The sequence below is a fragment of the Cataglyphis hispanica genome, chromosome 16, assembly GCF_021464435.1.
Source record: "Cataglyphis hispanica isolate Lineage 1 chromosome 16, ULB_Chis1_1.0, whole genome shotgun sequence".
Taxonomy (NCBI): Eukaryota; Metazoa; Arthropoda; class Insecta; order Hymenoptera; family Formicidae; genus Cataglyphis; species Cataglyphis hispanica.
In genome coordinates this window covers 2721350-2749138 of record NC_065969.1, presented here as the reverse complement: position 1 = coordinate 2749138, position 27789 = coordinate 2721350, and the positions used below count along the sequence as shown (strand labels likewise).

General features: G+C 34.3%; 1 protein-coding gene across 1 annotated transcript in view; it reads right to left on the bottom strand.

Moving 5' to 3' along the window:
• Nucleotides 1-1122: 1122 nt before the first annotated feature.
• Nucleotides 1123-27789, bottom strand: part of LOC126855443 (probable G-protein coupled receptor 158) — an 80402-nt gene continuing 53735 nt past the window's right edge. The window contains exons 4-14 of the mRNA XM_050603091.1: nt 23943-24066; nt 21978-22121; nt 19333-19533; nt 11908-11976; nt 7624-7733; nt 6778-6992; nt 5081-5219; nt 3823-3928; nt 2994-3161; nt 2302-2536; nt 1123-1475 (exon numbers count right to left, since the gene is read on the bottom strand). Of these exons, the coding sequence (XP_050459048.1) occupies nt 1165-1475; nt 2302-2536; nt 2994-3161; nt 3823-3928; nt 5081-5219; nt 6778-6992; nt 7624-7733; nt 11908-11976; nt 19333-19533; nt 21978-22121; nt 23943-24066 (1822 nt within the window). The 3' untranslated portion in view covers nt 1123-1164. The remainder of the gene's footprint in view (nt 1476-2301; nt 2537-2993; nt 3162-3822; nt 3929-5080; nt 5220-6777; nt 6993-7623; nt 7734-11907; nt 11977-19332; nt 19534-21977; nt 22122-23942; nt 24067-27789) is intronic.

Below are 27789 nucleotides of genomic sequence, written 5' to 3'. Positions count from 1 at the left end.
ATATATATATATATATATATATATATATATATATATATAATAAATATAATACAATATATAATGTAACATCGTATAACATGTGATTTCTATAATGCATTTGTATTTACATAACTGTATATGACACAATATTACTTACACATTTATATTATTTAATGCGTTCTCTTACGAAATTAATTTGGAAACGATCCTGTATAATTTGAAATTTTTGACGATACCGTCCACGGCATCAGAAAGCTGGAAAGGATTAATGAGCGTTATCCCTTAATTTGCTTTTACATTAATACATAATTACATGTGCAAGCTATTCGTAATCCGCGGAACATGCTGACGAAGCACATTTTGATCTTGGGAAGCCCCGTGGCCCGAGATCGATTTGCCGCAGGAAAGGGCGAATTATTCCCTAAGGGTTAATGAACGGTTCATTAATGACGTACTAGAATGCGAATCAGTTTTGCTCGAGAATGCCAAATGTCATGATTAGTCTAATGGATTAATTTTTCATTACTGCACGAATATTATCGATATCATCGAGATATGAAAAATCGATATGTGTGTCACGCTTTTCTTCCGATATTTTTTTTATTCTCTCGCGATGATATATATATTCTCTAAATAATTTTTTTTTTATATTTAAAACCAATTATTTTAATTAATTCTAAGAATGTCTCTTCCAGATATTTTTCAATAATTAAAATTCATATCTCATTAAAATCATAATTATTATAATTATTATTATAAAATCAAGAAATCATTTAATCAATTTTAATAAAGGAAAGAACTACTTTTCAAGTATTTAGTTTCAAGTACTTGCAGCGTGAATTTATGAATAAAAAAAAAATAAAATTTTTATTCTTCTTACAAATAAAATTAAATTCTTCGTATAATAACGAGTAAAATATTTTAATTAATTTTATCAGAAGAAATTCCATACTAATTGTTGATTTTAAATCGGAAAAAGTAACATGTTAATTTTATAAAAAATTTGAGATCATTTCATTTGATCGAAAATTTGACAATCTTACCCTTCAATCACATCGACACATAATAACTGTCACTCGCGCGATGAAATCATGTGATGGAAAACGGAGTAGAAAAAAACCTTAATCAATTACAGCGGAAAAATTGCGTTTGTTCTAGCTGTTTATTTTTCACTTAACCATAGAGTTACACAGTAACTTCCTCGGAAAACCTGCTCTTGTCGTCGAGGTTGATAACTATGGCATGTGTTCTGGCGTGGCCGGATCTGCTCCTAGATTTGTCCCTTAAGTCAGCCTCTTTAGTTTCCCTCCCGTGACACGCTTCCCTGTCGACCTCCTCGACAACATGCTCCGAAGATGTCGACACGGCGATGTCTTTATCAATTTTCTTCGATTCTGACATCTCATTATCCTTCGATGGATCCTGCGTATCCTTTCTGCCGAGTCCATTTTTTTCAATACACGCGCGACATCGATTCTCTTTCTGAAAATCGTTTCCTAAACAAATGTAGAATTACCTGCTAGCAGGCGTTACAAGACATACAGCTCAAAATTAATAAATCATTCTAAACGATCGCAGAAAAAGAGGAAAAGAAAGAGAGAAAAAAGTAGAGAGAGAGATGAATAAATAAATAAAACTCCCATGTAGCCGATCGGATATTTTCGAAGTTTACAGTAAATCTAATTGAACTGGGCAATTTTCGAGAACTTTGTTTTATAATGCCATTTATTTCCCCTTTCTCTCTTGCCTTTCAATACGTCAGGAACAGTTTCCTTCCCCACGTTTTCTTTTGCGCTTTTTAACTTCCAACTTTAAATGTAGTAATGTGAAAATATTATACACTTTCCTGGCAAAATTTTCTCTCTCTCTCTCTTTTTTTCTTAAGGATATTTCGGATATACAATAGTAATAAAAAATTGTCAAAGTTTAAAAAAACGAAAAACATTTTGTATATTTATACTGTTTGAAAAATCTAATAAATAAATCCGGATTATAAAAAGAATTAAAGTATCATAAAATAATATGATTTTTTTATGTCTTCGTAAAAGAAAATAGTATGTTATTTCAAAACTGAAAAAATTTCTCTGATTTTATTTTCGACTGTTGGCTTCGAGCTCCGAGTGTGCTCACGTAAAAATTAGTTTTTTTCCTCAATTCGAATTTTTTGCCGAGAATTTTATTTCCGACTAATATGAAATTTTCATATTAATCTCGAAAAACGGTTACAGCACATGTTCCACAGTTCCCGCAAATTTTTTTTTTCCATAAAATTCAATATGCGAGTTTTTAAATGATCCGGATAAACTTTTTTTTCTCCCATACCTGACCGACCCTGCTCTTGACAAGCTTGCCCAAGATTAGTTTCCTTCGTCGATTTATCGAGATCGTTTGACTGAATGATATTAGTCGTAATGGCTTGAATGGTGGATACTTGAGCTTCGATGCGATTCGAAGCATCCAGCATGGCCGCTAGCTTGCTGACCAGCTCCTGATTTCCTAATAAAATGTTCTTCTCCTTCAGGACTTCTAACTGGTTGAGCAAACGGCGAAATTCCTCCTGGAAAAAGGTATCCCTTACCCTTACCTTATATCTATATATAATTTAAGATGCTAAAAATTTACAATTTTTAAATTCCAGAAATCAGATTCTAAGACTTCGACAATGTTTCTAAAGCTTTAAGAACTTTCTTCAGGTCTTGAAAATATTAATCCAAATGTTTAAGATTTTTATATTTTTTTATTTTTTCAAATATTCTGTAGCTTAAAGAAATTCATGAGATTCCAAGATACTAGACTATAAAGCTTTAAAATTTCAAGGGTTAAAAAAAATAGACACTGCTCTTTTAAAACCTCAAGGTTTCAACAATTTTTAGCTCTTTTGATGCAAAGGAGATTAATCTAGCCATATACTGAAAAAAAAAAAATTACAATTTAGATTTACTAGATAATGTTTAACTAGGAGGAAGCACCATGGCTTTAGGCTACTCTCCGGAGATCCGGTAGGTCCGGCTTACCGTGGCGGAGTCGCTCTCCTCGGCAAAATTACCCTGCTGAAGCGATATCGAGTTGGTCTGGTTGCTGGTGCCCTGCGGACGACTGCTTTTCCCCAAGAATTTGCCGGTCGCGCCGCAAAGTTTGCCGATCGTCTCCTCCTTCCCCCCGCCGCGGAACACCACGTAAGCCTTCGTTAAATGCGACGTATATGTAACAACGAAACTTACAGCAGCATCGGAATTTCTATTCGGGCTAGTAGGGGGGACTCGCGGTAATCTTACGGGAGATCGAAGCAAATGGAAAACGAAATGGAAATTGCATGCGATTTAATCGCATCTTGTTGCCGATCGAATTTAATATATCTCTCAGCTTGATCTGACACCGCGAGATAATCTCGATTCTATCATCATAATAAATTCACAGAGCATCTTTATTTAATCAAAATAAATATAATATTATTTTATTCTTCTTTATTTAAAAGAAAGTTGAAAATATTTCCGAAAATAATATTTTTGTTATCGCTTTAAAATTTTATTTAAATAAAGCTATACCGATACATAAAATTAAATATTTCAAAAATTACGATTCCTACAAATTTCTAAAAAAAAGAAGAAAAATTATTTTAAATTCATTAAAACATATTATACTAAAATACAATTTAATATATTTCCTTTACGAATTAATAAACATAGTAATTTGATTTACGAATCATTTAGTATCTAAAATAAATTCAAGGATGTCGATATTTGAATGTAAAAAAATCGATCTTGAAGTAAGAAACGCGGGCGCGTTGGACCGAAAGATATATCGCAATTGTCATAGTAAATGCATATAAATAATATTTCTTACTTTACTGCCGAATATCAGACACAGCAGCAATGTGACGGTAAGCTGGGTGTGGCAGAAAAATATGATGTACAATAAATCGGGATTGGCCGGTGATTGCAGGAACAACCTGCAGCAACGGGAAAGAAATTATTCAGAGCTGTTAGCCGCACGTGAAGCGCTATCGTGACGTAAGAACGAGTCGCGCTATACCGTGAGTTGTCCCAGATCTCTTTCGTATTATTTTTATTTATTTTTTTTTTTATTTTCTCCAGAGCTCGAAAATATTCAAATTGCATTCCTGACATTAGATCGCGACGGGACGTTTCATATTTATCGCCTCCGGATACTCGTTTGACGGATTTTGAAAATATTTTTTCTTTTACAAGAAAATCGATAGAAGATTCCTCGATGGAGGAAAAATATTTAAATAGCAAAAAAAAAAAACAGAATCTCTTGAATAATAACAGCAATAAGCTCAGGATATTAAATGAGGAAAAATGAGAAAACTGGTAAATAAGAAACAAGGCGTGGTTTTTGGTGCGCAAACTTTTTATTTGGATTAAAAGATATATTTTTAATGCATATGTATCATTAAAATTTAACAAAAAAAATTTGCGCATCAATAACCGCACCTTGGCTTTTATTTCCAGTTTTCCTCCACTTAGTATTATCAAAATCTCTTGTTTTCTCTTGTTTGAAAATTTATCGCCGCGGGATAATGCAATGTTAAACGTGAAAAAACGCGCACGCGAGTAATCCATAATATCAAATTCTCTTGGAGGAAATATCAATTATAAATTCGTCAAAGAGAATCCATCGTTAAATCGCAGTTGAAGTGGGTTCCCGAAGAGAATCGTTAACGTACAATTTACATTTAAAATAAGAACTACTTTAAATGAATTTATATTATGCATTCCACAGTTAAATTCTCTTGAAATGTGTGTGTGTATTTTAAAGAATTTAATTATATTTTTAAATCAAGTTTATTTTGCATGTTGCTTTCAAGCGCGCTGCAAACTCAAATAATCAAAATATATAATATTATTATTATATATAATATTATTATATATAATATCTAATTTAATATCTAATATTATTATATATAATATTATTATAATATTAATATAATATTAATATTTTATTAATATTATAATATTTTATTAATATTAATATTTTTCAATATTGAAACGAGCTCGTCTCATAAAAGTTTATCGAAAGAGAGTGATTGGTGATCATTTAAAATAAAAAGGTGGTATAAAAAGGCAATTTTATAACTTACATTGAAACGTTGAGGAAGACTGACAGTAGAAATTCGTTGTAAATGGCCATTGAAATGAATCGACTCTCGTTAAACTCCGAGGGAGTTTTTCTTACTACGATGCACAGGCGGATGCCCCATACGAGGAACATCACCTCGACTGAAATCACGTGAAATTCCAAGTCGCATTAGTCTCGGCAACGGATAAAGCTCCGTGTTTTATCCGAAAAAGTCTCCGCGGAGCCCGATATAGCTAGGCGTTATTTGCAAGTGGCTGGAATTTCAATTTCCGTCTTTGGTTTACCGACTTATATACACATATATGTAAAAGTCAAAGTGAGAATGCCGTGATTCGCCGACGCGCTCTAGTATAAATCAAAGGATCCGAGAATTCACAATGAGATCTGAATCGCGTGGAAAAATCCTTAAACGTTCTTAAATATCACGTATAATTAAAATCTTCTCATCAAATTACGTGCAAAAAATAAAATGCTAATAATCCGAGCGTATTCACGTCATTTTTGCGAACCGTTTCTCTTTCGAGATTATATACAATCAGAAGAAACGCGTATAAATACGCGACACCTCTTCCCGTTCTCTGACAAGATAAGCGTGAATTAACTGAGAATGTAAACCGGTATAAATTATCCATCTTGAGTTAAAATCGCCATTTGACCATCTGCAGTAACAATCAATAAATCAATACGGCTCGTATGGGTACAATGTCTATTAAGTACCATGGTTTATTAATGCGAGTCCGCGATATATGTGAAAATGTATGGAATATATATATATATATGGTACCATGGTACTTAATAATGCCGTATTAAATCGTGAGCGTATGCATAACAATGTGATATCACGCGTTCGCTCTCTCTAATTCAATATAAATCGATCCTATATACTTTGCCGCAGACAGCCAGGAGCAATTTCCCGTTTCGAAGGATGGGGGCGTTACATATACATAAACAGAGAATTCGGTAAATATATTTCATCCATGCGGATGCCTATGCGAGGCACGAGACTGATAGCGGGAACGGGGGGATAATGCGGACTAATGCGGGTTGCCTGCCGCGTATAATACGGGAACTTATGGACACGGTGAGGGTACACAGTGAGATGAATGTCCACTTTCACGCCTCATTTACGGCGCGTGTCCCGCAGGGGTATCTGTTTTCTTTTTTTCTCCCCCCCTAAAAAAAAAAAAAAACCACCCTCCCCTCGCTAACCCGAACAAGATTCTCTCTCTCTCTCTCCCCGAGGCAAATTCGGGGTGAGTCGATTTATTTCGCGGGCCATCCATCTTCGTGGCCTCTTAACTTTCCGCATTGAACGTTATAAGGCAAATAAGAAGCCCTCACCGTCAAAATAACACTGAGTCTCGGGAGAGGCAAGCTCGAGGCTTAATTCATCAAATCTCTCCCTCCCCCAAGCCTTCGATACGCGCGTTCTCTCGCACGCGGGTATCGATCATATATCGTGAAAGGCGAAGTTAATCCATGCCTTCCCGCATTATGCGCGCCGTGTGGCTGGCTCTATCGCGCTCGTATATCACTAGAACGATATAGAGATTATACGGAGATGCGCGGAGACACAGAGCAGCGTGCAGCTAAGGGGATTAAGCCGATCAATGTCTCTTTTTGCGCAGCGTATGAGATGCATACGCGACGATATTGTTATACACGACATATATATTGCCGTCCCCTCACGAAACTCACGAGTAGTGAAACTGTGGTCCCACCAGTCAGTTCGGCAGAGATAAGCCTTGAGATCGTCGGCGGTTCGGCCGACGATGACGACGGGCGGCGCGACCAGTGTCCTTATGCTCAGGAACACGCTGAACGTCAGGACGATGATGCCGAGACGCTTCAGCAGGCTCGCGTCCGTTATTTTCACGGCCTTCGCCGACTTCACTCGGAAGATCACGGATATCCTGCGTAATCAAAACGTCTCACAAACTTTCGATTTAAAAAAATTTTTTTTTTTTTTTAATATTTCTATATTTTTTTTTATTTTTTCTATTTTTATATCTCTTCGTAGATCAACAAGCTGTTTCAAATTATTTGCGAAAAGTTACACCTACATTATGATGCTGCTGCTGCTTTTGAAATATATATTATTATGAAGAATTATATTAAAAAGAGCGATCAAATATATATGTATATGGAGAATATAAAATAATTAATAAAATGGATTGATAATAAAAAACGTTAATTTAATTACAGAACTAATTCGACTAAAGAGAGAAGCTTTATGAAAGGTACAATGAAAATAATATAAAGTAAAGACGCACTTACTGCCGTGATTAAAGCACTGTATCTCTGTAAATGAGAGAAAATCTTTCAAAATTATCAAAAGTATAAAAATAAAAAAAATTATATTAAAAAAAAATATGTCGTGCTAAATAAATATAACGAGAGATATATATAATAAATATAAATTTGATGAGCAATAATATCGGCGAAAAAGGAAGAACGATATTTATTTACTCCGGTGAAGATAAATAGAAACGATGATGCAATCGCACGAAACGATGCCATTCGAGTGAGTAAAATATCACTTACCGCCACGTTTTGAGCATGAGTGCCCCGTATGTGAGAGAAAAGCCAATTTCTCGTAGCCATACGCGAACGGTGCACGTGATGATGTTTGGCCTGGGATACATAACTATGGTCTGCAACACAAGCAGAAATGCGTGTCTAGCAAAGCGATATTGTTGGTGGAAAACATCACCGATTGCGTTATCGATTTTCGTCTATTTATCCATAATTTCATTCCTATTAGTTGTACATAAATTTTAATGACATCGATTTCGATAAATTTGCCTCGACGCGAATTTATATTCGGCCCCGCAATATACATGTATAATTACTTAATTACGATTAGATATTTAAAGCCTCGCAGGCGCTTTGAAATTCTGAAATTGCGCCGGAAAATACTCAATGATTTTCTATCGAGTTCTTGCTTACTTGTTATTTATGCAAAATAGAGAGATATTCATGATGAGAGCAAATTTGTCATTAATCAATGCTCGAATTGAACAGAATTTATATTTACTGTATGGTATAAAGTGCATACAAATATACGCGTAGCGCGATATAAAAGTAAAAATCGCATAATGTTTATTAAAATTTTATCAAATATATCGTGACAAATGAAGTTTCGAATGTTTATTTTACGCTTGAGAATTTTCTGAAAATGTCAATTCATTATATTTGTCAAGCTGGTCTCCAAGCCTGGAGAATAAAAAATAACGACGAGAAAACACAATTATTATCTTTCTTTTCGTTATACACTGCTGTTCAACTAGAATTATATTAAGATACTTATATAGGAAAGAGCGTTTTTATCATTGTTATGAAAACTTGTCGTAAAAATAATGTGAGTAATATGAAAGAAGAAGTCTGCTATGAAAAGTTAGAGATAGAGTTAAAAAAAGAACAACAAAAATTTTCGCTGAACGAGCACTTTACAGCGATTTTTCTCTTGTGCAACATGAAGCTCTGACATGAGGCCATCGTGTAAAAATTTCAGACTTTAGCGCACAAACACAGACTTACATAGACAAATTATAATTCTCAGAGATTATTAATTTTACAGAAAAAAAAATGGTGGAAAATCAGTTAAAATAAGAATTAATTTATGTTGAGGAAAAAAATTTTTCTTGTTTTGTGCAAAAAATATTAAAATAAGAGAGACTTGAATATTAAGATAAGAGACGCTTAAAATTGAAAACTTTATAATGTATTTCATATTTTATCTCTCTGTATTCTGATGTATAAAATATGAAAAATCGGAATTCACTTTTCGACTAAACTAGACTTTAAATACTTTTATGCATAGAATATCGATTTCTGATATTGGTTTAAAAAGAGTTGCGGCAGTAAAGTGTAAAAAATAAAAATTTGGAGATACGAGGTGCTAATTTTATGTTCTCGTTTTACAACATTTGATAATAACTTTTTCAATTTTATCGTTTCAAGTGTGGATTGCGAGAATTTTATCGCAAATCTCTCTCTCTCTCTCTCAATTTTTTTTTTAGAAAAGAGTCACAGAGACTCGCCATCAACTATATCGAATTATTCTCCAAAATGTAAATGTGAATTTTTTCTCACGCACGAAGTAATTGCTCCAGAGACAATTCTTGCTTCCACGTTCAAGAATGAAGCTGAGATTCGCGAAATATTACAAAGTCGTGAAACAACCCTCTTAATAAGATATTCCCGCAAAGGAGAGAGCGGAATAAAGAGAAATTGTAAGCGACTGGGATGCACCGCGAAACACAGTCTCTTCGGATTTTCCCTTGTAGCTGTATCATACGATTTACACGACGGCAAGATATAATATCGAGGCTTTACGAGGGATAGAAAGCGTACCTTCATAAGCGGGCAAATGATGTCCCATTAAGAACAGCGCTACGAGTTTAAGCGAAGCCATCTGGGAGTTCGTACCTTGTAAGAGCAAACATTACGTAGGCACGTTATCCTCCTTACGGACGACGAGCTCCTGAGTTAAGGCACTCGAGATGTCTGAACCGCACATTGATAGTAACCCTTGCTCACGGACGAGCTATTACTTCGGCGAGAGAAAAATCACCTTGCCATTTTGACGGAATAGGTTCACATTACGAATGACTCTTAAACGTGACGTCGACCCGTGCACTCGAGAATATAACGATAGGGGATTTAGGTATTGGGGAAGATCTAAACGTTCGTCGAATATTTCTTGCAAAAATACAGCGCCGTTATTTTACAAATTCGCGCTGTCACGTTTCGTTCTTCTCGTTATAATTGAGTATGATAATTTCTCTGGTTTAATTTCTGTTAGTTTAAAGATAGATCTAAAACATAAAATTGCAGAATTTGCGAAACTGTTGGCATTCGAGCCAAACTTACTTCACAAATTGTGCGTCTTATGTGTGCTTGATAAACTTTACCGAGTAAAGTAGCTTGCTATACAAACATCCCACGTAAATGCTGAATGTTTAAACTCTTATTAAATTGCTACAATTTATTATTTAGCAAATGTCTAGTGATAAGAAAAAGAAAATAAAAATAATATAAGCTATACATTAAGACAGTTTACAGTATATATTTATTTATTTATTGATTTATTCAATGCATATAATCGCGATAAATTTTTATTTTATACGATTAGTATACACATAATTAAAATAAAATAATATCATAATTTTATAACAGGTACAAATTTTCCGATTATTTCTTCTTCTAAAATTCTCCTCAAAATATTAAATAAAAAAATTATATCCAAGAAATTCTTAATTAATATATATAAAAAATTTATATCTGAAACGCATACAGTAAAAAAATTCATTTATTTTACTGTTTATATTGTCGTGTTTATTAAAGATTGATTTTTATCTTCTCTCAAAGGTAATTTCCCTTTAATCCAATTTGCTGCAACGACTAGTTTAATTTTACTGTTTAATTTAATTTTTAATCTTAAATATTCCCCGGATACAATGTATTTGTCGCGTGTATATGTGTGTGTGTGTGTGTATGTACATATGTATATACATATATAAATATATAGTGGAAATTATTAAATTAAATTAAATTAAATTAAACATCTTTGCCTGTAAATTGAAAGCCATTAATTAAATATTTCTCGCACTTCCTTTAGAACAAATATCTTCTATAGATCTTGCTGTCATCTAAGAGCAAAGAGAACGCGAGAGCGTGCGCGTACGTGAGGAAAATTCCTGGAATTTACGTTTATACAAATGACTTGTCGTCTACGAAATCGTCCCGGATTCGATAAAGCAGGTTTGTGAAATGTGATAGAAATTCCGCTATCAAGCCGATATATCACGTAAGAACGTGAGCGGAATAACGTGTGTGTGTGTGTGTGTGTGTGTGTATTACACAGCAGCTGTCACTGCGGGTCAAAATCCAGAACGTAAATGTGATATCTTGAATTATTTTGTCCTACGTGATCTATGCAGTAGACAGCTTCCCAACCACAATTGCGGAAACATGTCTCGTCTAGTAATAATAATACAGCGTAATAAGGGTAACAATCGCGAATAATAATAAGCCCTTCCTACGTTTCGCTGACGTGAAAATTCAAGGTGTGTCGCTTTCGAGTCAACCTCCGAAAGGGAGAAACTCTAATCGCAAAGATAAGAAAATAATATAATAATTTTGTAAAAATATTCCGATTATTTCTAAAAGAATATTAAATCGAGAAAAAAAAATATCCAAGAAACTTTTTAATTATTACATATATATATATATATATATATATATATATATATATATATATATATAAAATTTATATCTAAAATGTATTTAATACACATCAGCTGTGGACGTGAAAAAATCCATTTAAGAAGTCACAATAATAATTCCACATCCGATCGGGGAGCAACTGTCTTCGTACGTTAACGAATGATTTTATCCGGTATATCCGCTTTAATTAGCGAAACATAGAGGTCATCAATAATTGGTGAATACACGTACTCGCGCCCCGATATGGGGAATCGTGCGTTATCGTAATTGGCGCACAGGGCGCCCGTGCATATATTAAGGGTAGTAGTCGCAACAGATGCGGTTACAATCCGACGCGACGGCGGAGAGGTTGTCGGATGCTGCGCGGCATCTCCGCGCGCGCACGAGAGAAAGCTTTGTTATCGGGATTCTCTCTTTCTATCTCTCTCTCTCTCTCTCTCAGGTGCGGTGCGCGGTGCGACGCGTCGCCGTCGACCCTCATGAATATGAAATGCGACCGGGGAAACCCATGCGACGAGACCCGTATACGTACCCAGGTCTATCTGTCTGTCTCTCTCTCTCTCTCTCTCTCTCTCTCTCTATCTCTCGCGTACTCACCGTGCAGTATATGAAGAAGGCGCCCAGGACGATCACGCGCAACAAAACCGGGCTGGCCGCCCGCACCACCTGCAACAAATCATTTCGCTTATTAAATCACGCACCGCTGGCATCGTTCGCGCCGATAGTGTGTGTATGTACAGCCGGATGCGACCAGGAACGTCAGTAAATAAAATAAGTGTCGGTGAAGCCATCGAGCGGAAAAGCCTTCTTTTTATCCGAAGCTCTCTGAACTGTGACTATGTACCTTTTGGTCTCTTTAAATAGAAGCGTAGATTTTCTCTTGGAGTATTTCCCTTCGAATACGTAACTCTTTGCGATTCTTCGATTATTAGATTCATTGATGTATACAATTTGAATCTGGGAATTTTAAAATCCTAAACTTCTTGTTTTTTAAACTCTTAAATTTTTGACTTAATTTTAATTATAATTTAATTATAAAAAAAATTTAATTTAATAATTTATTATTATATATAAATTATATATAATATTAAATTAAATATATATAATATATATAATATTAATATTGAATTATGTATAATATTATATATAATATATATAATATATAAACAAACATATAAATATTATACATATATACATTAAAAAATTAAAATTAAAAAATCATAGATAATTTCGTTTTTTAAATTATATCTAAGAATCGAAGTTGGCATAATTAACCACATTTGTTTTCCAGGGTAACCGTAGATATGTAACTAACTATAATAAACCAAATAATTGGGATTTCTCAATGCAGCATTCCATGTTATCCGTATCTTGCCCTGAATGCTTTATTTATGTGGCAGCTATTTCCGCAATACATTGTGCGCCCTAAAGTTTGTATTCAAAATATATATGTTTGTTATATATACATAAATAAACAGGATGTGTATCTCCGAAGGTATGCTCACTATTCATATACCTCAAAGAACTGATTTTGTCATTATATATATATATATATATATATATATATATATATATATATATATATAAACAAAGTGTATTTATTTAAGGAAAAAAACGTGTCTCTCATGATATTTTCCTGTTTAGCAACTAGCTGGTTTAAAAGTCAATAAAAAGCAGCTGCAGAAAAAGCAATCAAGATATATTCATGATCCTGCGAAAAATATTTTTAAATAAAAATACATCTAATTCTCTCATCTTGTAATCTCAAGTAAAATCATCTCTTTACTTTATCGCAATAATTCGATCAATACTTATAAAAATTTTAACACGCCAAAATGATTTTAATATATTATAATTGCGTGTTACTAGAGTTATCATAAAAAAATCATTAAATTATTAATAATAAAAAAAATAATAAAAAAAATTTTTTTGAATAAAAGAAGCTGCAAAAAGCAAATATGTGGATAAAATGATTCTTGTTTAAGTGTTCTCTGTATAATATCATAAATTATCTCGTAATACACGTCGGATATATTCCTTACATGTTTGTAAAGCGCCTATAAATATCGCTTGTATAAATTCCATTTTTTTTTTGCTCGCGTTGCAAACGCTAAACCTTTATTACAGTATCGCAAACATGATCTCTCTCTCTCTCTCTCTCTCTCTCTCTCTTTGAGATTATTATCTGAAACCAGTTCGTGAATTGCTTAAAAAGCGGCATGCAAATACATATAAATATACACGAGGTTTTCTGCCGGAAAAAGCCTGGAAGATAACGCGATACCATCAGCTTGGAATATTTTAACTCGGCTAACGTGCGACGCGAAATGAAGCACGCTAGTGTTTTACCGGCGTTTCAAAAAATACGTGACAACTTTTTTACTTAGCCATCAACGGCACACGCCCGTGGCTAATGAAGAAAGGTCTCGTCGCTAGAAACGACGTTTACCTCATAAATCAAGATAAGAAAAAAATACATCGTATGTATAAAAATAGCCTAGAAATCTGGATTTTCAATTGCTCTTATAAAACTTTTGTGAATTCATTATATTTATCTTGAAAGAAAATCGATGCTAATGAAGATGAAATACCTTGTATATATTATAATACAAGTCTTGTAACTCGCAATAACAAAATCCCGAGCAAAAATGAACTCGTGTAATTATATAAGATCATATCATATAAGATCATAATTAGTTCCGAATTTTCGCGCGATATATGATCTAGCCACGTATAATTAAATCTGCAACTTGACGCGATACGATCTGACCACGTATGTATAATAATATCCGAAATTTGGCGATATAATCTTACCTTTATATAATCATATTTTGTCAGATATGTTTTCATATACAATAATCAGATCTAATCGAGTATGATTATATAAAGATAAGATTATGTCGAATATTATTACATATGATCGTATAAAATTACATATGTCATTGTGCATATATATGATCTTAACATAATCACATAAAGTCCATTTTTTTTTCTCGAGATCTAACAGACCTTTACAAAACGTTTTGCACAGAACGAACGGCCTTACCTTGAGTGCTTTATTATCAACGACCGAATTCTTTGAGGAAAGCCTATATATATAATATGACGATATATAAACGTGCCACGTACCACACGTTTCATCCATTTTCGCGCTTTCATACGATATGCAAGAAGCGTACCGAGGTAAAGGAAAGGTCGCGATGGGAAACGCCACAAAATCCGCCGCAACGCGGGATATACCCGGTGGGGAGGGGAAGGGAAGAGAGAATAATAGCGAATAAAGTGAGTTAAAGTTCATCCCCCCTCTCTCCCCCCCCCTCCCTCCCTCTCACCCAACCCTCGCCCCCACAACAAAGCTAATTTCCCGTTCGCGTGTCCCGACTGTTTCATTCGCTCTCTCTAGTACGGACTTATTTGTCGCTTCCGTTCCACCCCAGTTTTCCGCCGTCCCCGCCCTAGAGTGTGTTTCATCTCGTGTACCGACAAAAAAATAAAGAAAGGAGAAAAGAGAAAGAGAGAGGTCTCTTTCTCCCTCTTTAAATCCTCCCCGGCAATCGCATGGGCTATTAGAGCTACCAGAGATAAAAGTGCAGCCTCCCCGAAGCGGTGGAGGCTTCACGGAAGAGGCGATTTACGCGATTTACCCGAAGCGGTAAGTTCAGGAAGGATGGTATCTGCAGTTCGCCAACTTGGTCGGAAGACGAATCTGCCGTAACGAGCTGACCGCGACGAGGGAGACGCGATCACCTTCACTTTGAGGTGAAGCCTCACTCGAAATACAATTTTTTTTTCTTTTTTTTTTTTTTTTCGAAGTTTACTCTTAAATGCTTTATATGAGTAAAGGCAAATTATAAGCGATCCTCTTCCTTTTCCTCCCGTCTCTCTCTTTTTACACTTCGATGGAATCGATGTAGCCTTCGAGTTGCAAGTAATTAAAAAGTTAAATTACAAAACTTAATAGCAGTTAAGCTTCGGAAAATTTGACTAATGCTGATCTCGTATCCGATGAGTACTAATAATATAATTGAAACTCGCACAATTTACTGTATAAGCCTTGGATATTATTGTTGTATCAAGTTGTGAGCGTAAACTCTCGGGTAGGGTATAACGGATACTTGTTTAACACAAACTAACATTTAATGACTTAAAAAAGGATGAGTATGACGTTTCAAATCCTTGAATCTTTAGGTACTAAAATTTCTCTCAGTACACGTATTATAATTGTGGCATATTATTTTAATTTTGAAGGATTTTACCTTTCCCTTTCGATCGCTCCCTCCTCGACGAAGTAATTTCGAATGGGAACAAAATATGTTGGAAATATGTGGTGGGAAAAAAAAAGCCAAGTTAGAAATGGAGTTTACGTGAATTCTATGCGCCAGTTTTTTTATAATACGCGTGAGTTCCATTACTCTGATTTCGAGATAATCCATGCTTCGTCCATAGACGATTATTACGATTCTCTGTTGGGATCTACTCCGAGTATGCATATATATATATATATATATATATATATATATATATATATATATATACATGTGTGTGTGTGTGTGTGTGTGTGTTAGCATCTGCCGTTTCATAAGACAGATTACGCAGCGATATTAAGCTTGTAAATCGTGACTCGAATATGGATGCTTGCAGGACGACATCGAATGACCAAATTTGCTTGTGCTAAGCCCGCTTCGGCTCGTTTATCTTCCAACTCAGATTTATTAATGGAGCCATTAAGGGAAAGAAGAAGGCGATTATCCCATTCTCCTCTTTGCCTCGTCATTTAAATCAAATTAAAACATACTTTACTCTCTAAATACGCTCATACATTATTAAATCATCAATCTTGGTATCTTCAATTAGCACGTGACAACTTAAAACAAACTGATGATATTTAGGAGAGAGAAACAATGTACAATTAATGTTTGATGAAAATTAACAATTGTTAGGTCGAGGCCTTTCAAAATATTTCAATTTCTAACATTTTTCGTATTTATAATATTTGATTCTTCGTTAAAATCAATTTTTAATTTAAAAAAAATTTCTCTCTCTCTCTCTTTTCTTGATTCGGATGGTTTTTCACGGTGGCTTTACAGAACGCCAGGCGCGATTTTAATGCACGGGATTCTCGGGAAAACACGTCGCATGTTTTACAGAGCCGGATCCCATCTATCGAGAATTAAGGAGGCAGAGAGAGAGAGGCCGGATGGAGTCCCATTTCGCCGCCACCAATTTCAGGATTACGGTGACAGTACACCGCGGAAAATCTGATGGCCGTTTGGAGGATTCAACGAGAGGACTGCGCAGCATATTTCGCAACTCTCGCGAAATTATGGTCGGAAAATGCGCCGGAGTTTTCTCTCCCCTCCCCCTTCCCCGCTCCTCCGGCCACTTTTGCTCTCTCGCCGCTTTCAATTAAAATGAATTCTCTCGCGGGAATCATTCGCGTCGCTTTCTCGCATATTCACGGTGTCGCGAATATCCCTGGCAAGCGTGGGATGGAGTTTATATGCCTCTCTCATGTGCGCGCGTCAAAGGGTCTGATTATCCCGGGCATCGAGATTCCACGTTCGCGAGTGAGTCGGGCAAATTTTTCGAATTTTCTAAAAGGATATCACCTTAATGAAGAAAGTCGCGAAATTATACGTCCTCTTCGTGCGGGGGCGCAAAATGTGTTAATTAGTCTGGAGGAAAAATTCGTCCGACGGGAAAAAGTTTTCGATATAAATCATTTTACACAGTATATTTACGACGATTATACATTCCGTGAAGTTGAATTCATAAAGCCGCTTCTTTTTCTCTTGCCAAATGGCCGATATTCCAGGAACCATTAACGTCACGAATACACCGGCGAGCTTGCCCCTGCGTGCCGTTATTGCGTTAATTAGTATCGGAGGGACTCCCACCTTGGAACTGCTTTGATATCCAGACGAGTCAAATGACAGCGCTGCGCTTCGCTCTCGCCGAGGCAGAAACCGAGGTGCTATTTCACGCGAACCCAAGGGCTCGGCTCGAACAAGATGGAGAGGAGCGGAAGAGAGGAGGGAACTGTCGGGGATCAGAAAGGCTAATTAACACCTCGCGGTTGAAAGAATTCCTCGCAATCGTATCTCTAATACAGAAGGCGGCTGCAATTTTATTCAAGGAGTTGATAACGAAGCAGGAAAAGTTCAATATAGCCGATTCAAAGTAAACGCTTAATCGAAAAACGGATTTGCCTGAATACGTGGAAGGTTCGCAGCTCAATATCCCGCATTTATTTACCCGTTCGATGTCCTGTCAAACTTTATGCATTCATACTCATATCTATTATAACTTGAAAGTTAAGAATAAATATCGAGTTATTCGAATAATTTGGTATTTCGAATAAATTATTATGTTATAAATGATACATAATAAATTATAAAAATAATTTAATATTGAACATTAAATATTAAGATATTTATTTTAATATTTAATATATATTTTGATATTGAATATTAAAATAATATTTAATATATAATATATATTTTAATATTAAATATTAAAATAATATTTAATATTTAATATATATTTTGATATTAAATATTAAAATATTATTTAATATTTAATATATATTTGATATTAAATATTAAAATAATATTTAATATTTAATACATATTTTGATATTAAATATTAAAATAATATTTAATATTTAATATATGTTGATATTAAATATTAAAATAATTTAATTTATTAAATGAACAATAAAATGTTTGAATAATTATTTAAGTGATGTCCATCAAATAATTCCCATCTTCTATACAAATCCGCAATCGTGAAATAACCAACGCGTCGTGACATAATTATTGGGTCGCGAGACACTCGTTCATCAGATAGCGTTTAAACCCTCGTACACAATCTCCGGTAGCTTTACACCTGGGATAAGTGCCTTTCGAACAATCACGAGAGATATCGGAGGCTGCGATCTAAGCTGAACAAGATTAAATGTGTTAACCCCGATTTATTCGATCGGCTATTCAAATTAACCGTAATGTAACACTACTTCCTGTGCTTTTGTCGCGGCATTTCAAATGTAAAATGCAAATGGAACGGTCGGTCACGTTGGAAATCCAACGATAGAAATTATACGGAGAGATGAGAAATTGTTTTTTGATAGCTATATAAGATAATTCATTAAAAAAACTCGAACGATTTAGAAGGCATTTTTGAAAATTTTATCAGATGTGTCATCTCGTTTCTACATACAACATCTTCGAAATGTCAACTTAAATAGAACGATATCGAATATCCATTTAGTCTTACGTGACTTTCACTAAATCATGGATTTTGGACGAAATGGCAGATATATTTCATTATGGATATTACGGGCTTTTGTCGTTTCTATTTGGACTAGAAATTTATACGCTTGTCTAGAATAGATCCTATCACGATTTTGCAAATTTATGGACCCGTGTTGTTTTCGAACAAATCGATTTCAATGTGTAGGATTTCGAAGGTACACTTCATATTTGTCATGATTTTATTCTAATCATAATTTTTATCTAAACTTTCAAAGTACAAAGATTAGACTTCAATATCTTTTCACGCAAGCACGGAATATTTCTCTCTCTCTCTCTTTTTTTTTTTTTTTGCAGAATGATAGAATCTTTAAAGAAACAGGGGTTGAAATTTTTTATCATTACTCTTGCTTCATTTTTTTAAAGTAAAACTGCTTTTAATTAACAAGGTTATTCATTAAGCAGCAGTATTTGCTTTAAACTATTAAAAAGATATTATATTGCTTCTGATGGAAAAGATAGGAAGAGCGCTCTTATATTCGCTCTATAATTCGCAAATTTCTCTTTTTCGATTGTTTATAATATATATATATATATATATATATATATATATATATATATAAAATATGTAAGAGCATAAATATTGCTTGTATGCGTTATATTTATATTTTTAAAAAGACAATGTGAAATATTTCCGCACTATTTTTCACGGAACGAACACGATGTCACCCATAGTTTGGCAAACTCCGTTATAAAGAGTTATGGCTCTTACCTTCACGTGCCCATATTTCCATGTGAAAAGAACGACGACTGGCAGGCAAGCGATGATGCAGCACTCTAGGATAAGTATCGCCGTTCGCATCAACCAGTTGAGGGATACGACGCAAGGCGAGCCGTCCTCGCAGGATTCGCATCCTTCGGCGCACGGCAGGCATTCGAACACTCCGTCCTCGGAATATTGGTTCTTCTCGCGCTGTTGACAAAGAAATTATTTTCCTTACGGTGTGGCGACGGTATTTCACGAAGGAATAAAAAAAACGTGTTAATCGCTATTCCTCAAAGTTAGTTATCGAGATTGAATGGACGAAGAGAAAATGTTTCTTATTACGTTAGAGGAAACGTGTTTAATGAATCGATTTTTTTAATCTAAAAATATATTTTCGTGTCATTAATTAAATTTAAATTTTGTAATTTAGTTGCAATTGCGACTTCGATAATTAATAATTCTGCTTATACGATTATATAATTTTTTATATTATATATATATTTTTTTTTATTATATATTATTTTTTCTTTATACATATTTTCAGATAATAATCGCTTAAAGATAAATTAGAGTCGACGGCATGCCATGAAAAAGTAATTTAAAAAAATAAAATGACAAAGCTGCATAAAATGTACATTTTTTGCGATCAACGAGGAAAATTTGCATCATCGATTTTTAAAGGAAAAAACATTTTTCAATTATTACGTATAACATTTTAGATGTCTTTCAACATGCGAGATATTAGCAGATTAACTAACGCTATTAATTAACGCTATTAAAAAAATATATATATATATATATAATAATTTCCGAATTGTCTCTCTTTTGTAATGGTCCCTTCTTTTAAACAGTTTTTTGCGTGAAAAACTAAGGGACGTAATAATTTTTCCGAGCACCTTCCGCCTTCAAGCCGACAATGCACGTATCAGCGCGCTGTCCACGGTGTCCGTCGAAAAAAAGGTGACACGTCGTTAATATCCAAGCTCCGGTTATTAAGGATATTTGGCGGCGGAGATGTCATCCATTGTAACCGTCGCGGTTACAAACGGTAGCGCGAGGGGCGCGACTGCAAAATGGTTTTGTCACCATGCGCAATGGAAATGCCCATCAAATGACAAAAGATACGTAACATACGGTGACAATAGATGATTTCATCGCGCCTAGCTGTCGATATCCATTTTGCGTGTACGGGCGCGAAAGTGACGGCTGGTCCGACGAACGGAAAAAACTACGCGCGACTGGAAAAAAAAAAAAAAAGCCGCCATTTCTCCCCGCCTCGTCGTAAATAGAATGCATTACGCTGTTCGTCGTAACGCTGTTGCCGCCACAACAATTTAATTGCACTCTCGCGACAATCTATTCTGCGATCCTATTTCCCAAGTCGGAATAGAAGAGCTGCGTGCGACGATGAAAATGGAACGCAATTTGATAAAGACTGAAGATTTCTTAGATTCTATTTCTTCTTGTGTACGATTTAACAATAAATAAAATTTTATGCGTATAATCAGATATATTTTATTTATATACAGGATAGGTCCAAATATCCCGGCCAGACTTTGAGATTTTATAGGAAATTTAATTCTGAACAAAAAGTTTTCTATAAATATGGATCGAAAAATCTTTCTTAAAAAGTTAACGCTCAAAAATCTCTCGAAATGGTTATTTTATACATTTTTACAAGTATTAGGGAAAGTATGCGTTTTTTAATAAAAAGTATCAAATAAAAATTATAGAGAAAAATTAGAGAGAAATTATAGAGAATGAAATTATCTTTCAAATAAAATAAAAATAATTGTAATACGTTTCATAGATTTTGAGGTAATCAGTTTCAAATGTATAAAAAAATGTTTTTTCGGCTATCGGTAGAGTTTTTTAAAAATACTCTTCATTTTCAAAATATTCTACAGTGCTATTTTAATTTAAAAAGAATTACTTTATTTTTATGAAAGAAAAAGATTAACTTTTTTATTAATTTTTTCCAAGGAATTTATTAAGTTTAATTTTCTTTTTATTTCATTTTCAATTCACCTTCTGTTCTTTCTATGGTGATTGGTTTAAACAATGCAAAAAAGTAAAATTTTTTTTAGTGGAATAATCAAGATAAATATTAAAAATTAACTAAGACCATAAATAAAGCGTAAATAAAGAGTATTTTTAAAAGACGTTTAGACCCATCCTTATATAAATTATATCGCGATCTTTTTATGCGAATATTAATTTGCAAGCTGAAAACATTGTTCATAAATTATTCTATTAATCGAGAATCAATTTCTTGTAGGCATTTGCAACAAATTGATCGCATTATGTGTGTACACGACCTGACCCATTTCTATTGCATTAAACTTTAATGACAGAATCTTCCATCGATTTACTGTGAACCTCAACTAATCGACTGCTTTGTGAAAGGAGCCATGCCATTAGAGCCCATGACAAGCGCTCATGGAAATTTGATGAGACCGAAACGAAACCTCTCTTGCATATTTTTGTTAACGTATAATTTCGTCATGGTAAAGTAATTTCTATTATATCTTGTGGAAAAAAAAAGAGAAAATGGAGTAATATTTATTATGAAACAGCATTAGTTGATCTGTGGAGTGTGTAAAGTAGAGCAGAGCTATTTCTACATACTGGGTCGGCTTTAAACCACTCACCATCATCAATTTCTCGTACTCTTCCTCTATGACAGTGCCATTGTAGTACCTCTTGTCCGATTTCGTGTCCGGATAGTAGAAGCCTCGTTTGCAAACGCATCGATAACTACCGCGGCGAAAACCAAGGCCGGGAATGGCGATGCACTGCGAACGATTAATTGCGTCCAATAAATTCTACATATACCTGATCCTTGCATTATTAAGACTAATTGTGTACTGTTCGTCGAAATTGTTTCAACAAATTCTTCGCTAATCGCTCGCCTGAGAGAACGATCGAAAGCTATTTCTCTTGGTCAACAAAATATAATATATTGTCGTTTGTCAAAAGTTATTTAAAAAATTTAAAAAATCTACTCTTTAATCAAACTGTTTCGCGCGTATATATTACTTACGTAAATAAGGCTATATATTTGTAGTGATTAGCAGATTTAAATAAAACAATTTAATTAATCTTGAAATCAGAAATTTCAAACATCTAAATTTTCCAAAATTTAATAATTAAATATTCGAAAGGAATTTTATGTTAGACTATTTCAATTTAAAGTTGAAGGGGATATACTCTTGCTTGAAAACAACAGAACTAATCACGTTTCATTAGAAGAGATTGCGTGTAGCGTAAAAAATGATGAAATACATTATTTTTCATACATATTGATGTAGCTATTACCATTTACTTTTTTGTTAAACTAACGAGCGAGGCAATAAAAAAATGACATAGTTAAAAAAGTATCACGAGTTTCTATAAAACGAAAATCTATGATGAATTATGGCTTCATTCCTCCGAACAACTACATGCTTCAACGATCGAAACAATTATTTTATTGCAGGTGTATTACTTGCATTCATGCAGTGAACTATGGAAATTGAAATAATGAAAAAAATAAAATTCTGTGAAATAACAAACATCGAAAGTATAAAAAATCGTGAAAAATGATTTTTATGAACTTTTTTATGAGAAAAAAAAGAAAAAAAAAATACCTGCTTCTCTTTGCAAATAGCTTCACGGGATAAAGCCTGTTTGAAGCGTTCTCTCCAAATAGCAGTCCTCTTTCCAGAATTCGTACAAGTTATTGTAGCCGAGGATCGGAAAAACGCGGTTTCAACTGTGTTTACATAAGAGGTCGGACGGATTGATACAGTACTTTATTCTACATCTGGCATAATTTTCGACATTTCTCCTATATACTGCTGCATTTTTACGTCAAAGAGAGCTGTTAAAAAAACTTCGTCCAACCTACCCCCCGTAACAAGAAAAATGCAGATTAAATTAAATAAATATAAATTAATTAGATAAATATCAAAAATATAAGAAATTAAAAACTATAAAAAAAAAAAAAAATTAACGATAAATTAGCCCCACTTTCAATTTTCACTTCGGCCAAAATTTTATGAAATTTGTCTGCATGAAATATACGCGATTCGCAATACAATTTAAATGTAAATTCTAACGCTCTGCGGCGCAAAATACCATCCAATAATTTCGACGCCTTGTAAGGATTTTAACATCCTGAAAACCTCCGGAGCGCGCGCCATTTTCTCGCGAGTTTTAATTTATGAAGAGTAAAGCGCGCCGATAACGCTCGCGGTTTATTACCGGGGGGGTGGGAGGGAGGGAGGAAGGGACAAAAACGATCGCTGCGCAAGCAGCACGTAACGGTGTGTTTTTCGCACGACGGGAGAACCGCTGTAGTTTTTTTTTCCTCTCTTTCTCCTTCTTTCGCGCGATAGGATCGAGAGTGGCATTTACAAATAGAGTCGGTCGCCACGTGGAAAAACATTCCCTCGGTGGCTTTGTTCTCCATTCTGATGCGGCGTGTTTCGCGCGGCGCTCCAGGACTCCAGAAGGACACTCGCGGGAAACATCGATCCCGAGACGGCGAAAGAGAGAGAGAGAGAGAGAGAGAGAGAGAGAGAGAGAGAGAGAGACGACGGTGGTGCGGAGACGCTACGAGAAATTAGCATTACCTCGGTGGTGCGCTTTTTGCACTTGTCGCTGGCGGCGAATATGTTCAGCTGCGCGGATCCGGCCGGCAACGGGCACTGATCTATGTCTACTCGACGAAGGTCTATGTCGATACCGCTGGTGCCCCTGCGAACGATAAATCAAACACGTTTTGCGATTAAACTCCGGATGTAAGATGGTCTTAGATCTTGTATCCTGCGAGGTGGGGCGGGGCGGGGGGGGAGAAGAGGGAGGGAAAAAGCTTACGGCGGCCACTTATCGAAATTGAATTAGTAGTGAAAACTATAACCGTCCGTTTTTACATAATTTAAGTAGCGCCCGGTAACGGGAACCAACATCTGTTCCTAATTAGTATTCGTAACTAAGTATACCTAACATATATCTTGCGACGTATCTTGTTTCTTCTGCGTGTCTTTAGATCGATACGAGTTTCGGAAATAGATTTCCTTTTGTCGTATGAAAAGAGAGCTTGAGAAGAGATTATGAAGTATGAAAATGAAAGAATTTATTATGTATCTAAAAAGAGAACGGCGGAAAAGCGGATTTCCCTTAAAAGAGCCATGTTACCGTGAGATGAAAGTAAGGTATCATAAATTTTTCGGAATTTCTCTCCCGTGTCCTCCTAGCTATTCTCCTCTTACTGTAGTAAAATAATATTTAATGTCAAATCAGATTCTCTCGCTTCTCGTTTTCTAATGCATAATTCAACACCTGTGCGCATATCGAAGCCGATTATGCGTGCAATATATCTCCCGTTGATTCTCGACTCGGTGTAATCCGCGCGCGCGATAATCCTACCTCAGACATAAAACATAATAGCGGCTGCTTTGTGCGAGAAACAGATGCCGCATCTCAATAATAATATATTTCTAATATACAACATGTCGCAAATTGTTTTTCTCTCAAATTTAAAAATTTTTTATTCTTTCCAAAACTCTCGTATACTGAGTGTGTTTAAATAAATGTGAAAAATTTAAGGAGATGATTCCCTCCCCTCATTTTTCTAATTTGTCTAAAATTTGAAAAAAAAAAAAAATTAATTTTTACCTTCCCCTTGAAGTGTAATTCCTCAGGAAAGGATATAAAAGTATATTTATATGAAAGACCATCCTTAATTTTCGACAAAAATTGTTTCCTAAAATTTTTCGCGCTTATTTAGAAACACCCTGTACAAATATTCTATTCAAATTTTCCCTTAAATATGTATATATATATATATATATATATATATATATATATATATATATATATATGCAAATGTAATTATTCACATCCATAAATTTTAGTTTAAATTTTAATAAAAATTAATAAAATTTAATAAAAATTAAAATATGTAGTATTGTAAACATAACCAGAAATGTCAAAAGCAATATCTCGTTTCATATGTCAAAGAAAAAAATACAAATATACAATTTTATGCGAAATGAATTCTCTTCAATTGCTATTCCATCAATGTAGACCACTTTGATAATAATTTAAGTAAAAATATTAAAATATAATTCTTTTCTTCAATCGCTTAAATTTAATCTTAATATTGATGTCGAGGAACTGTCGTTATTATTTTTAGTCTTTTCCGCTTCACACGACTGCATAATGTTATCGTACATCTGGGAACATTCTGCATAACAAACACCGCTCGACTTCCACTCTCTCGATAGTTGGCCGATATCGATTCTTGATTTGCAAGAATTACGATGCGTTCGCAGTTGCGCTGATAACAAATTTCCTTTAACGGATATTGCATTCTTCCGAACGGCATAGGCCCCCCCGTCGTTCTTTTCCAACTGTCGGCATTTACCATGATTTCTGCGTGCAGTGGTCTGTGAAATTTTGCATTTTTGGATTTGAACGGGAGAGCGACGCTATTTCCGACGTGCAATTGCGAGCAAATTTTCGCTATCCTTTCGCGAACATATCGTCCCGGCTATTTCGTAAATGGTGATTTCACTTAGTCCAGTCGAGCGAAAACGTTTCAATGCAAAAGCGAAAGCGCTGTAATTTACTTGCATAAACTGCAGTAAATAAGTTTAATTTCTTAATCATTTGGACGTTGAAACTTTAATGTAAAATTCAATCTCAATTTTTTCAGTTTTGATGTGCGAATTACGAAGAATAGAAAGAGAGAGAGAGAGAGAGAGAGAGAGAGAGAGAGAGAGAGTAGAGATATTAAAATATAAAATAAAAATAATTATTTCTAGAAAGATATGTTCATAATTAAATATTTATTATTTTTCACAAAATAAAATATCTAAAATATTCTAAAAATTTTTACGATTAACTTTATATATAATATATATAATGTGTAATATGTGTATATGTATGTATAATATGAATAATATGTATATATTTAAAAATTAAATTAGAATAATTAAAATTAAATTAAATTAGAATAATAAAAATTAAAATTAAAATTAAAATTAAAACGTATAGTATTGTAAATGTAACCAGAAATGTCAAAAGCAATATCTCGTTTCACATGTCAAAGAGAAAAATACAACTTTATACGAAATGAATTCTCCTCAATTGCTATTCTATTATTGCAGACCATTTTGATAACAATTATATAACGGAAGAACAATGATTAATTTTCCTAGCTGCAGATAGAGCAAGACTCAGCGTCCAAAGTTTTTTTGAGAAACATTTTAGGGTCGAGAACACGAGAAATAAATGTGAAAGTGGCAATAACGTATCCGGCCGTCTATAACGCCACGTGCGACTGCTGGCGTAAAATTGCAAGAATTTCTCGCTCGAATTGTGGCATAACTGAGTTGTAAGGGACACCATTTCCTATTTCTCATGTTGGAGGCCAGTAACAATTAATATCTAACTACATTGTTTCGCGGAAACAGAAGGAGAGAGAGAGAGAGAGAGAGAGAGAGAGAGAGAGAGAGAGAGAGAGATATTCTCGCTTTGTTGATACAGAGACTTTAAATAGCTGCTTGTGGAATAGAACTAAAAGCCCTCCAAACGGTTAAATCAATTTACATAACTGAGTTTCGTACTTTAGATTAACTCTTCATCTCGTGTGACAGCGACATACAAATTTGCCATTAAAATAAATTGAATTTTAATAAATTGAATATTGATTAAACGTCGCCTTTTATCTTGTCTTATATAATGTTGTATTTCTCTGAAGATTTATTATAATCGTTAATATTATTTATGCCTACATTAAACTTGTTATGTTATCGTGCATAAATATATATGTTTACATGCTCGTATTGATCCTCGTTCAGTATAGATAAAAACGTGATTTTGTTTATGTAGGAAAATACCTGATTGGTTCACGTCCTGTATACGAAAATCAACCAACAATTTTGCGGTTGCTGGTTGGATTTTTTTCGCGTTGCATTTAATCCAATTATTTTACCGAATAACGTCAGTTAATATAAATATTTGAGAACAGTGAGAAGCGCACAAACAAGTACCAATGAAACAAAATCAGATTAAGTGGAATATTGTACATGAATACAGTGAAAAATAGAATTATGAGAAACAAAATTGCCTTTAGCGCTGCTTGCAACTATTTTTTTTTTTTATTATAGAACTATGCATCTACTGATGTGCTATGTTTTTGTAATTTACAAGTTTACTTTATTAGATTTTGATGCAAATTATCATTTAATCTAGAGCGCAAAATTTAATTTAAAATGTAAAATTGGAAAAATTGTGTAATATCCGGTAAAATTCCCTCCTATTAAAAAAAACTCGGGAGTTCAGGTCACAAACATTCCACCCAGCTAAAAAAGAATACGATTATTTTGCAATATACCGTATTTAAGCAGTAAGCAACTCGCGCTAGGCTATAATAAGATTCTATAAGGGGCATGATATCTGCATACTTCATCG